The sequence below is a fragment of the Mus caroli genome, chromosome 7, assembly GCF_900094665.2.
Source record: "Mus caroli chromosome 7, CAROLI_EIJ_v1.1, whole genome shotgun sequence".
Classification (NCBI taxonomy): domain Eukaryota; kingdom Metazoa; phylum Chordata; class Mammalia; order Rodentia; family Muridae; genus Mus; species Mus caroli.
Genome location: NC_034576.1, coordinates 100,061,641 through 100,074,815, shown reverse-complemented (window position 1 = coordinate 100,074,815; position 13,175 = coordinate 100,061,641). Strand labels below are relative to the sequence as shown.

At 45.4% G+C, this 13,175-nt stretch overlaps 1 protein-coding gene across 1 annotated transcript; it reads right to left on the bottom strand.

Annotated features, from left to right (window-relative positions):
• Positions 1 to 316: 316 nt before the first annotated feature.
• Positions 317 to 8,382, bottom strand: Ndufc2 (NADH:ubiquinone oxidoreductase subunit C2). Its single transcript, XM_021168005.2, has 3 exons — positions 8,027 to 8,382; positions 1,891 to 2,034; positions 317 to 497 (listed from the first exon to the last, which is right to left on the bottom strand). Exons 1-3 carry the CDS (start codon positions 8,193 to 8,195, stop codon positions 448 to 450), a joined length of 363 nt encoding a protein of 120 aa, XP_021023664.1. The 5' UTR covers positions 8,196 to 8,382; the 3' UTR covers positions 317 to 447.
• Between the last annotated feature and the right edge of the window lie 4,793 nt (positions 8,383 to 13,175).

The window sequence follows — 13,175 nt, the reverse complement described above, 5'->3', positions numbered from 1 at the left end:
AGCTAGTCTGAACTCCTGCTGTTCTCATTCATGAGTATTTCCAGGGTCCTGAACTTGCTGCAACCTTACCAGTTCCTCCGTCTAGTGGGAAGGTCCACTGCCCCACAATACTGCTCTTATAAGGACTGGAATTCAGTTCCAAACACACACACTGGGCAGCTCACACCCACCAAGAAACTCCATTTCCAGGGCATCTGGTACTCTTTTCTGGCTTCCTCGGATACTCAAGTGTACAAATTTGCACAAGCCTGCAGAGGTGCACACACCCATGTGTACACACACAATTAAAATAAGCAGAACCAGGAAAGGAACCGAGGATTCATAATAACTATTTTAATAACAGTGTTAACATCTTAACCTAAACTTCACTGTCACAGAAAATCCCATAAAACTCAGAAAATACTCAGGTTGTGGTGAAGAGGAACAGGAACAAGCCTTTTGAAAACTTCAACGCACTGGATGGAATGGCTCAAGAATTTCAGCATAGGTTTTCTTCTCTGTGAAAGAATCATAAAATATTCATTTTAAAGTTATATTTTAAAAATTCTATTTTTTTGGGCTAGGGATGTGGCTGAGGGGCAGAACATGTGCTGAGTGTCTGAGGTCCTGGGCTTAGGCTTCAGCATTCAAAACATAAACAAATAAAGGGGCATCATCCTGAGTGAGGTAACCCAATCACAAAGGAACTCACACAATATGTACTCACTGATAAGTGGATATTAGCCCAGAAACTTAGGATACCCAAGATATAAGATACAATTTGCTAAACGCATGAAACTCAAGAAGAATGAAGACCAAAGTGTGGACACTTTGCCCCTTCTTAGAATTGGGAACAAAGAAGGAGTTACAGAGACAAAGTTTGGAGCTGTGACGAAAGGATGGACCATCTAGAGACTGCCATATCTGGGGATCCATCCCATAATCAGCTTCCAAACTCTGACACCATTGCATACACTAGCAAGATTTTGCTGAAAGGACCCTGATAAAGCTGTCTCTTTTGAGACTATGCCGGGGCTAGCAAACACAGAAGTAGATGCTCACAGACAGCTATTGGATGGATCACAGGGCCCCCAATGGAGGAGCTAGAGAAAGTACCCAAGGAGCTAAAGGGATCTGCAACCCTATAGGTTTGGAACAACATTATGAAATAAACAGTACCCCGGAGCTCTTGACTCTAGCTGCATATGTATCAAAAGATGGCCTAGTCGGCCATCACTGGAAAGAGAGGCCCATTGGACTTGCAAACTTTATATACCCCAGTACAGGGGAATACCAGGGCCAAAAAGTGGGAGTGGGTGGGTAGGGAAGTGGGAGGGAGGGTATGGGGACTTTTGGGATAGCATTGGAAATGTAAATGAGGAAAATACCTAATAAAAAATATTAAAACAAAACAAAACAAAACAAAAAAACAAAAACAAATAAAGGTTAGGGTCAGGAGTGCTGCTCTTCCAGTTCCACTTCCAGAGTGTCTGTGGCTGCCACAACTGTCTGTGACTCCACTTCCAAGGGATACGACATTCTCTTCTGGCCTCCTCAAGCATATACACTGTATACAGACGCACATGCAGGCACACATCCATACACATAAAATAATAACCATGATGATGATGATGGCTTAAGTAAATAGGGCTATACTGAAAGAGAAAGGCCAACAGGACTCATCTTACTGATGGAGACCTGCTGAATGCCGTGTCTCCCCTCATCCATGCTGGCTCAGGCCCCAGCGCTATGGTAGGACGAGGCGGGACCATTCTGAATGGATATGTTCTTATAAAAGGCTACAGAAGAACATGTTTGAGTCCACACAAGCAGCCAGTACCTGAGCTGTTAACCAGGGAGAATGAGACAAAGTAAACAAGCGGTTTTTCATTTTCAATTAACACGAGATACCTTTTTCAGGAAAATCTTCTGGATGTAATTTCATATAACCAAACATGTCATGGTCCTTCACAGCATACAAATAGTCCTGACGTTTTAAATAAAAGTATCCAGCAAAGAAAAAGGACGTAACGAACAGAAGCTGGCGATGCAAACCTGGAATTACAAAACCCAAAGCAAACCATCAGTCAAAGTGCACAGAGAAGTACGCTTATGTTACATCCCAGCTTCTTATGGTATTCTTGCTAATGTTCTTTACAAAACAAACAAAAAAAGAACCCCTCCCCTCCCTTCCCTCCCCAGGGTCCACAGAGCCTAGGCTGGAACTTGCACTTCAGGTCTTGCCTCTGCACCTTTCTCCATCTCAGAAGAGCAGTGCTGTTCACCACAGAGTTTCATTTTACAGCCTTTCCCACACTCAGACCCGGAGTCCCGGACTCTTTTCCCCCTACAGCGAGTGTAACCCTTCCAGGCCAGAGCCACCTGCTCTGATCCAGCTTTCTGCTCACCCATTATCCCTCAGCCTAACGTTCTCTGTGAAATACCATGTACTGGTGTGGTGAGAATTGTGGTTTCTTAAAAACCCTGAGTTAGCCGGGCGTGGTGGCGCACGCCTTTAATCCCAGCACTTGGGAGGCAGAGGCAGGTGGATTTCTGAGTTTGAGGCCAGCCTGGTCTACAGAGTGAGTTCCAGGACAGCCAGGGCTATACCGAGAAACCCTGTCTCGGAAAACAAAACAAAACAAACAAACAAACAAACAGACAGACAGACACCCTGAGTTATGTTTCTGTTTGAACCCCAGGTGTGGGGTATGGGCTGCTTCAGATTGTCCACAGCCATTAACTATGACTGCCTTGTGCTTAACTACAACTGCCTTGTGCTCTGGGGGGCGTGATTTTTGACAGCTGCAGATAGTTTTAATTCTGGGGACTCAGGAGAGGGTATAATGCAAGAGCCCCAAAAGGATCTGTGGCAGCTGCTGCTCCCTCCTGCTGCTGCACTTGATACTGATGGATTGCCCGGTTGCTGGACTGCTGGATATTCTGACAACAAAAACTGGACTTGTCCCAGGGAACCCCATGCCCATAAGCAGCAGGAAGTAGCCTATAGGGGTCCACACTCGCTAACCTTTGTTTTCACTCCTAAGTGGTATTGGAGGGTTGGAAGGGATTAGGGTAGATAGAATAAGGGTTGGAAGGAGACAGACATAGTAAAACCCAATAAAACAGTTTTTAGACAAAACCCCACCAACACGCTGGTTACTGCTGTGCCCAGCAACTGCACCATCATGCTATAGCTTCCAATATCAATACCTCTACAATGGTTTCCTATTTTGTGGAGTCCACAAGGTGAACTCACTTATAAGTTGTACCATAATTTGTTCCTGTCTCTACCATTAGGGCAAGCAACATCTAATTCATCCGGCTATACCAATCAGCATTTAACACCTAATGTATATTTATTAAAGCAATGAATGCCTTTGGGCAAGTAAATTTACTATCTCTACAAAGAGAAAATACATGATGGGCAGTGGTGGCAAACACCAGAACTTGGGAGTCAGAGGCAGATGGGTCTCTGTGAGGTCAAGGCCAGCCTGGTTTACAGACCAAGTTCCAGGACAGCCAAAGCTACACAGAGAAACCCTGTCTCAAACAAACAACAACAACATACCTACTCTATCTTTCTCGTTCTAGTAATATACAAACCAAGATAAAATGTATATAAAGGTGGTCTGGAAAATGTGAAAAAGCCATAAAAATAAGATATTCTTTTTAAAATATTTAGTTTTATTTTATGTGTGAGAGTGAAGTATGTACTTATGTGCACCACATGTAAAAGCCTGTGTGTAGGCCCAACTCCCCGTTGGACCCTCTGGAACTCAAGCTACAGGCATTTGTGAGCCATCATGTGAATACTGGAAATCAAACCGCTGAGCCATCTCTCCATCCCTACACGATATTCTTCAGTCTGGAGCTGCAGCCACTAATTCCCCAAACTGGTTCTCTGAGCAGTGTTCCGTGCCCTCCACTGAGCCACTGAGCTACACAAAGACCAGGCTCTACCGTGACCCCCGCGTCTCAGCAGAAGACTCACAAGTGCTTCAGGTACTGAGGCCAGTTGGTCCCCACACTCTAAAGGCATGGCTTAGCTGTTCTCCAGGTTCCCATCCCCTTAGCTTCCTTCTCTCTGGGGTTTCCCTCCACATCCACTTTCCCTTTCTCTCCTTTATTGATGAACCTAAACACGGAAGCCATTATGCCATTTACATACAGTGCATTACCAATGTCACGCTAAAAATCAGCAAACATTTAATTGTAGACTTTATAACCAACTAACTTGAAGGAGTTATCAGCCAGGGTTTTAAAACACAGATGACAGGGAATAGAATAAGAAGATATAGGGCTGGTGAGATGGCTCAGTGGGTAAGAACACCCGACTGCTCTTCCAAAGGTCCGAAGTTCAAATCCCAGCAACCACATGGTGGCTCACAACCACTGGTAATGAGATCTGATGCCCTCTTCTGGTGCGTCTGAAGACAGCTACAGTGTACTTACATATAATAAATAAATAAATAAATCTTTAAAAAAAAAAAAGACATTTTATTTAGCATTTTCTACAAACTTAAAAAAGACGGGTATAAGTTTATTTCACCGCTAAAATATTCCATCACTATCTGTAGAATGGTAAGTATTCTCCAAGGCTTCAGTCCAAAGCCCACCACTCATTTCCTTTGCCACTCCCTCAAGTCTCCAAGAAGTGTGGGTCACACTCGTTACTGTACATCATGGTTTAAATGTGAAATGTTCCTCCACTCAGCATTTGGTACCCAGTTGGTGGTACTATTTTGGGAAGCTGTGGAGCTTTCGAGGTTGGCTCTACCTGGGTCACTGGTTTTGAGGGCCAGAGGTCTTATAACCTGACCTCAAGTCCTGTCCCATCTATGTTTCCTGATCTGTTCAGATGTGAGCTGCCCTCACAGGGTGACTACCCCTCCTCCCCTTTCTTCTTCTTCCTCTTCTCCTCTTCTTCTTCCTTGTCACACCCACTCCAGTAGAGTCTGGGTGACAAGTCCAAAAGCTTGGCCAAGGTCCTGAGGCAGAAAATTTCATGGTAACTGGTCTCCTAGAGGTTCCCCACGGATACTTAGAATTACAGCCAAGTTACTCCCATATGCAGGAATTTACAATGGTCTAGGAAGAAGGTGGGTTGTGGTTTAAGGAGGAACTAGAGTACTGTATTATTCGTGAAAAGGTTAGCAAGAGCAGAACTCCCCTTGTGCAAGTTTTCACAAGGCCCAGAGGAATAGCATAATTAGGTGCTTAGACTAGAATTGTGACTAGGGTGCAAAATCCTCACAGCTGGCTCCTATGATAGCCGACTTTAGATAGGGCCCCTTTTTAATCTCAGTTGTAACCACTGCCTGGTTCCTGCCAGTCTTTATGTATGCATTTCTCAGTTTTGTGTAGAGTCATTATGCATCAGATGACGACCTTAATGTATCTTGGCTGATGTATCACCTAACTTCCATGTTTTCTTCTGTAATGACTAAAGAAGTCTGATGCTTGCTTTGAAAGACTACATGCAGATTCAGCACTCTCTTGTGTTACTCCGACTCAGTCTGCCCATGGCACTTCCTCATTCGTTTTTTCCTAGACAAGGTATCATCATGTAGCCCTGGCTATCCTAGAACTCACTATGTAGCCCAGGCTGGCCTCAAACTCATAGAAATACCTGTCTTTCAGTAAATGTTGCTTTATATATCTATTTAAAATATAGCCAGCCATGGTGGTGAGCAACACATGGGAGGCAGAGGCAGGACGATTCCTCTGAGTTCCACAACAGCCTAGTCTACATATTGAGATTTTTGTCTCAAATACAAACAAAATACAAACAAACAAAACAACAAAAAACTCTATACTGGGGGTTACATTAAAATGTACTGTCAGAAATATGCTGTAAGTAGAGAGGGCTTAAGAACACTGAGTTAGACCAACACAGTATGTGCTCAGGAAACACTGTAGAGGAAACAGGCTCCAGCACGGCTATGTCCAAAGCAGTAAGGATGCTCAAGGAATTCTGACCTCTCGTCCTGACTGCTGTCTAAAATTACTTCATGTCTTACAGAAACATCGAGTCTCCTTGGAATTAAATCACTAGTTGGGGAGACACAGCATCACACCCCAAAGCATACGCTCTTCTTTTTTGTGGAGAAAGGGTCTCCCTCACTGTATAACCTGGCTGGCCTGGAACTCACACTGTAGACCAGGCAAAACAAATGAAAAGAGATCTGCCTGCCTCTGCCTCCCTAGTGTTGGGATTAAAGGCATGCACCACAATGCCTGGCACAAAGCATATGCCCTTCTCCAGCCCCTGGAAGCAATAAGGTGGTACTAAATGGCACAGTCCACATTGCAGCCCGTCTGTACCTCCTGCAGAACATTTTTCCTCACCTTTGTACCTCTTTCACCCTCTCAAAGTGTCATCATGCCATCTCTGTCAAAGCATGTATCTACCACTCCAAGACCAGCAACACATTGATTTGTATTTCTGGCTGACTTGCTTCTAAAGGTCAGTTCTCCTCCCTATACTCAGGATGTACAACCCCAATGCCTGGCAAAGAGAAGTTCTGTCAGTCCCTCCCACTCAGCACCTTTTGTGTGTTATGTACCTAATCCACAGAACTCACGGAACTGTCACAACAAAGACACAAAGGTTCTCACTTGGTAGACAAGGAGACTAGCAGATTGACCACATGACACAGGCAGGAAACAATGAAATAAAACCATGTAGTTCCCAAGCGACAAGCTTAGGCATGATCAGACACACACGTGCACGTGTGTGTGAGTGTACACACACACACACACACACACACACACACACACACAGAACGAGAGAGAACTTGAGCATTTCCAAGACATATTGGCTTCCAATAGTATTTGAGGACTAGTGACCAGTGACTCTAGGATGTCATGGATGCTGACCTTCATGTCTAACACAGATGATTAGCTGGGATGAGTCCTAGTGGCTGGAACCATTTCATTAGCTTTCTTGTACTGTGGTCCTTGGCTCCAACTGATGGTTTAGATTGCTGACAAAACTGACCCTCACCACTGAGCTTCCTCAGTTCTCAAACGTTTTAATGTCTTCCCCACCCAGAGATTAAACTGCCATCCTCTGATAGCCTCTGCAGCCTTATCACCGTAATCTTGCAGCTAAGTAATCAAATTCACCCACTTTCAGAACGCCTTGCACACCCCAGCCCACCCCCCCAGACCTAGGAAGTTCTTTTAACTCTTGCCTGATATTCAAAGTTAAGTGCACAGCTAGTGAGATAATAAAGACATTTGCCACCAAGTCTGACTTGGGGAGTTCAATCCCCAGGGCTGACACGGTGTTGGAGAGGGAACTAATTCAGGTTGTTATCTCCCCTCTATCCAACCCCCCCCCCCCCACAGAAGAACTATAACAAAGTCAGTTATCTTGCTTCTACATGTATCTTTGGAATTCTACAGTTCTTAGCACAGCTACATTGTGTAAGCTAAGCTATTCTCAATCGCGACCAGAAGCCAGTGACAAACTAGAATATACAGCTTGCTAGTTTATTGACAGTCTCCTATTCCAGAATAAGGGCAGTAGCGTCTGGAGTTTGTCCACATTAGTCCTCTCCCCAGACCTTATGAATCAAACCAATATTTTAACAGTATATTATTTCTATGCACTCCAACTCTGAGAAGCTCTGGTTCTAAACACACACCAACACAACACAAGCTCCTCTCTTTAACTAGCTTGTGGGCAAGGTGCTTTAACTCTGAACTCTGCTTAGGTCCCGTGCCCTCGTCGGTACAATACTTTCTCACGTCTGAGAGAAATGGGCTGGGCAACCATTTAGCACGAAGTACAGCGCGAACTGTGAGGAGCCCCTCTTGAGTCCTTCACAGACTTAACTGTGGGGTTTAGAAGTCCCCGTTGCGCTGCACTTGGTTTTCTTCAATGTGGCTACTCTTGGCGCTGAGAACCCGAGAGGGGATGCACGCCCTGGGAGAGCCTGGCGCCCCCAGCTAGGCAGGAAGGCCTCGTAGAGCACAGATGACCTCAGCGGGCAACCCTGCAGCTCCTCGTCCGAGCAGGATCGCCCGCAGCCCTCACCTGCTTTCATCACCGGTCGCATCCGCATCATGTTGTCCATCAGGCCCGTGCAGTAGCCCAAGAAGCCGATGTAGACGAGCCGCGGGTCGTTCAGCTTGGGCGGGGGCAGGCTCCGGGCCTCGTCCGGCAAGAATGTTAAGGGCTCATGGCCCGGCCGGCCGTTCATCATCTTGAGGCGGGTTCCACGAGAGGTTTGACCTCGACTCCAACTATAGGAAAAACAACGACTCCAAACGCCGTGACCGAGCTACCGTCCTCCTCCGCGCTCCGGGCTGAAGGGCATTGCGTACGGCGGTGCAGCACCCAAAAGCTTCCCTGTGCGCTCAGCCTTAGCAGCTTCTGCACGCGAGGTTCCGGGCTGAAGGGCGTTGCGTACGGCGGTGCAGCACCCAAAAGCTTCCCTGTGCGCTCAGCCTTAGCAGCCTCTGCACGCGAGGTTCCGGGCTACTAAGTGGCCCACAACGAGTGAAGGCTTGCGCTGACATTGGTGTGTGTGTGGGGTGTGTGTGTGTGTTGGTGTGGGTGTGGGTGTGTGTAAGTGGTGTGTGTGTGTAAGTGGCCCACAACGCGTGAAGGCTTGCGCTGACATTGTAGTGTGTGTGTGTTAAAATAAATAACCCACAGTGGGCAAAGGCTAGGAAACATTGGTATGCATGTATGTATGTATGTATGTATGTATGTATGTATGTATGTATGTATGTATGTATGTAGTCCAGTTACCGCAATCGAAATAGTCTCTCACTTACTTGCCTCAGGCCTCATGGCTCTTCAGAAAACATTATCTTAGCATCCAAAAATCAACATCTACAAGTGGTCATAATGGCTAGTTCATTTATCGAAAGCCTATAAAAGCAAGCTTTCTGGGGTTCCAGCAGTTCGTTTGCAGTTACTTCCCCCACCCCCAAAGCCTAAAATGAAAGTAAGGTCAGCACCAGGGTATTCGGAGGTCAGGAGCGAATCATTTACCCTAACCTTGAGATTCAGTTCTGGCGATAGTCTGCTAAAATGGTTCCCCCGGGGCCTTCAGGTCTATATACATGGCTGAGGGAAGTGTTCCCTAACAGATTAAGGAGTGAAAGAATCCCCAACGTTCTGTCAAGCGATATCCCAGTCTCTTTCCGCTCACCTAACTAAAATAAAGGGCATTCCTGTACTTGAGCCTCTCCCTTTGGAAAGCCCTTCCTGATACTGAAAAGGTATATGCGGCAAAGACAGGAGTGCTAAATACCAGCTAAGAGTCGAGTGCGGAGATATTCCTCCATACTTGTACTCTTTGAGGAAAATCCAGTGAGACACACAGATAAAAGCAATGGAGCATGTGAGCGAATCTCTCTTAAAATCGTAGTGGTGACTGTAATCCTAGCAGTTGGCAAGCAGTATGTCATTCTTGGGTACACAAGTCCCTGCCTAAAATAGATGAAACAGACAGACAATACAAAAAAGCAACACAGTTGCATCAGCGTGTGCAGACCGGGGTTGAGTAAGAGAAGGGGAGACTATTCATACGGTCTGGGAATCTACCTAACTTTACCACAGCCATATAATTAGCAAATTGAAATGGTTTTCTTTTCCCTGTATCTTTGTCCAACACGGGTCTGAACTGGAAGTTATTTATTTCTTTTTGAGATTTGTTCAAGGTTTTTCATTAGGTAATTATCAGAGCCCACTAGCTAATTATCCTTTCTTGGAAGGAGGAAGGGCGCTTATAGGAACCAGGGCCAGAGTCTCCTTTAGTGCCCCGCCGCTGAGAGTGAGACTCCACACCTCCACTGCTCACCTCTACCTTCTGCCTAACAAAGGCTGGGGCGGGGTCTTTCCCTATCTCTGTGTAGCACTAACTGGCCTGAAATTTGCTGCTTAGTCCAAGATAGCTTCAAAGGAATGGTGAGTGTCCTGCACCACCCCATCCCCACTCCCAGTGCTGGGAATATAGTCCTATACCATTCTGGTTACCTCCACCCCACCAAGAGGACGCTTTTCTTCTTTCTCTTCTCTTCTCTTCTCTTCTCTTCTCTTCTCTTCTCTTCTCTTCTCTTCTCTTCTCTTCTTTTCTTTTTCTATTGGATATTTTATTTATTTACATTTCAAATGTTATCTCCTTTCCCGATCCCCCCCAAGCTCCCTATCCTATCCCCCCTCCTCCTGCTTCTATGAGGGTATGCCCCCACCCACCCACTCCTACCTCCCTGCCCTTTAATTCCCCTACACTGGGGCAACTAGCCTTCAGGGGACCAAGGGTGACTTCTCCCATTGATGCCTGACAAGACCATAAGAGGACTCTTTTAAGCCAAATATTTTAAGTAAAACATTTTCAAGTAAAAATTATATGAGAAAGCATGCATTAGGATTTTCATGGAGTGCACCAAATAATTTGAACGTTCACAACTTAAGGCCCAGCAATACTGTCCTATAGAACAGTATAACACTGCAGGGTGTGTTGGCTCACACTTGTAATCCCAACACTTAGGGGCTAAGAAAACAGGAGTTCCAAACATTGAGATCAGCTTTGCCTACAGAGTGAGACCCCATTTCCAACAAAATAAAACAAAAAACCAAACCAGGGGCAGGGATGTGGCAAAGTGATAGAGTGTTTGCCTTGTGCACTAGGCCCTGTGCTCTGCCCTCAACTCAACAAAACAAAGCAAATTGAACAACAACAATAAAAATATAGCATGGGAAAACCCTTTCTGCGTTTAAAAAAAAAAAAAAAGTCTTGAGGGTTGGAGAGATGGCTCAGTGGTTAGTTAAGAGTGTTTTCTGGGGCTGGCGAGATGGCTCAGTGGGTTAGAGCACTGACTGCTCTTCCGAAGGTCCTGAGTTCAAATCCCAGCAACCACATGGTGGCTCACAACCACTTGTAATGAGATCTGACATTCTCTTCTGGCGCATCTGAAGACAGATACAGTTTACTTATGTAAAATAATAAATAAATCTTAAAAATTAAAAAAAGAGTGTTTTCTGATGTCCCAGATGACCAGCACCCACTTTGGTTGGTTTATACACACACAGATGAACAAAAGACACACAATAAAAATGAAGCCAAACTGGCCTCAAACACACTGTGTAGCTGAGGCTGGCTAAGAACTCATGACCTCCTGCCTCATCCTCCCACACCCTGGGATCACAGGTCTGTGGGCACACATCCAGCTTGCACTGTGACTTTTTGTTGTTTTGCTTTTTGCCACAGTGTTTGCTTTAAAATTATATTTTTTAAAAAAAATCCTGGAGCTAGAGAAAATACCCAAGGAGCTAAAGGGATCTGCAACCCTATAGGTGGAACAACATTATGAACTAACCAGTACCCCGGAGCTCTTGACTCTAGCTGCATATGTATCAAAAGATGGCCTAGTCGGCCATCACTGGAAAGAGAGGCCCATTGGACTTGCAAATTTTATATGCCCCAGTACAGGGGAATGCCAGGGCCAAAAAGTGGGAGTGGGTGGGTAGGGGAGTGGGGGGGAGGGTATGGGGGACTTTTGGGATAGCATTGGAAATGTAAATGAGGAAAATACCTAATAAAAAAAATCCACTGAAAATATTCTCCAGAAAGAATTCTGAGGAACTAAACTATTGGACATGTTTACACCATCACACATAGTTCTGCACTGAACAGGCTGAATCCATTTCTCAATTGTGTAGGGCTCTGGAATGGCAGCTCACCCACCCCACCTCGGCACGCCACTCCCGCTCTCCTCTAGGCCTCAGTCTGGGACTTGAAACAATTTGTCTTTACAGTGTGTACATGTGTACATGCGCCATGGGACTCTCACGGTGGACAGAGGACAATTTTAGGGAGTTTGATTCCTCGACCCTGTGGGTTCTGGGGATCAAATGAGGGTTGTCAAGCTTGGTGACACATGCTGTTACACACTGGACCATCTCACATGCCTGATTTTTTTTTAAAGGAAAAAAAATTTTAAAATAAATCACAGAGTGGCATGTGTTTGTAATCTCAGCACTTGGGAGGTGGGAAGCAGGATAATTAGGAGTTTGAGAGCATTCTCAGGTACTTACTGAGCCAGCCTCAGCAGTGAGAGACCTCCTCTAAGAACAATAACAAAAAGAGGCTCCCCCCCCCCTTGAACAATGTAGGGAGACCCTGGGTCAACAGACAAACAGGTGAGTGCTGAGGACTGAGGGTCTCATTCTGGCAAGGACAGCTAGTTAGATGGGGAAGAAATAAGAAAAGAGAGGGCCAACTTACTCTTTTTTTTTTTTAAAGAATTTATTTATTTATTATATGTAAGTACACTGTCGTTGTCTTCAGACACTCCAGAAGAGGGAGTCAGATCATTATGGATGGTTGTGAGCCACCATGTGGTTGCTGGGATTTGAACTCCGGACCTTCGGAAGAACTAAGAGCTGTTGGGTGCTCTTACCCACTGAGCCATCTCACCAGCCCCAACTTACTCTTTCTTACAAACAAGATTAAAAATATTTTAAGTGTGTGTGTGTGTGTGTGTCTGTCTGTCTGTCTGTCTGTGTAAGTATCACAGACAGACACACACACACACACACTTTTGTCCACTGAACTGTTTTGCTAGCTCCTCTCTAGCTCTTGACCATGCTTAGCTCTGTATTTCACAATCATGGAGATCAGAAGAGGGCACTGGATCACTGGAGCTGGAATAGATACACGTAGTTTATGAGTCACCTGAACTGGGATGTTCTACAAGAACAATATGGACTCTCTTCCACCGAGTCATCTCTCTAGGCTCACAAACAATACTGCTAAAATGCTTAATGAACCATGCCTGATGTCCAACCTCCTTGTTTGTACAGATGAGGATCCCTTCATCAATTGGTGCCTCCCAGCACTCCCCTTTCTGCCGTAAGCCTACACAATGTACATGCTATGTTCAGGGACAGTTTTGGGATAAGCTACATACACCAGTAGGGCTGCAGACGTAGCTCAGTTGGCAGAGTGCTTGCCTAGTGTGTATAAGTAATGCCCCAGGTTCAACCTCCAGCGCTGCATGAACTGGTTGTGAAATCTGTACAAACTCTGCCTGCCTTTGTGTGCTATTTTTATTATGTTTATTGTTATTCTTTGAAACAGGTTCTTTTTTTTTTTTTTGGTTTTTCAAGACAGGGTTTCTCTGTGTAGCCCTGGCTGTCCTGGCACTCACTTTGTAGACCAGGCTGGCCT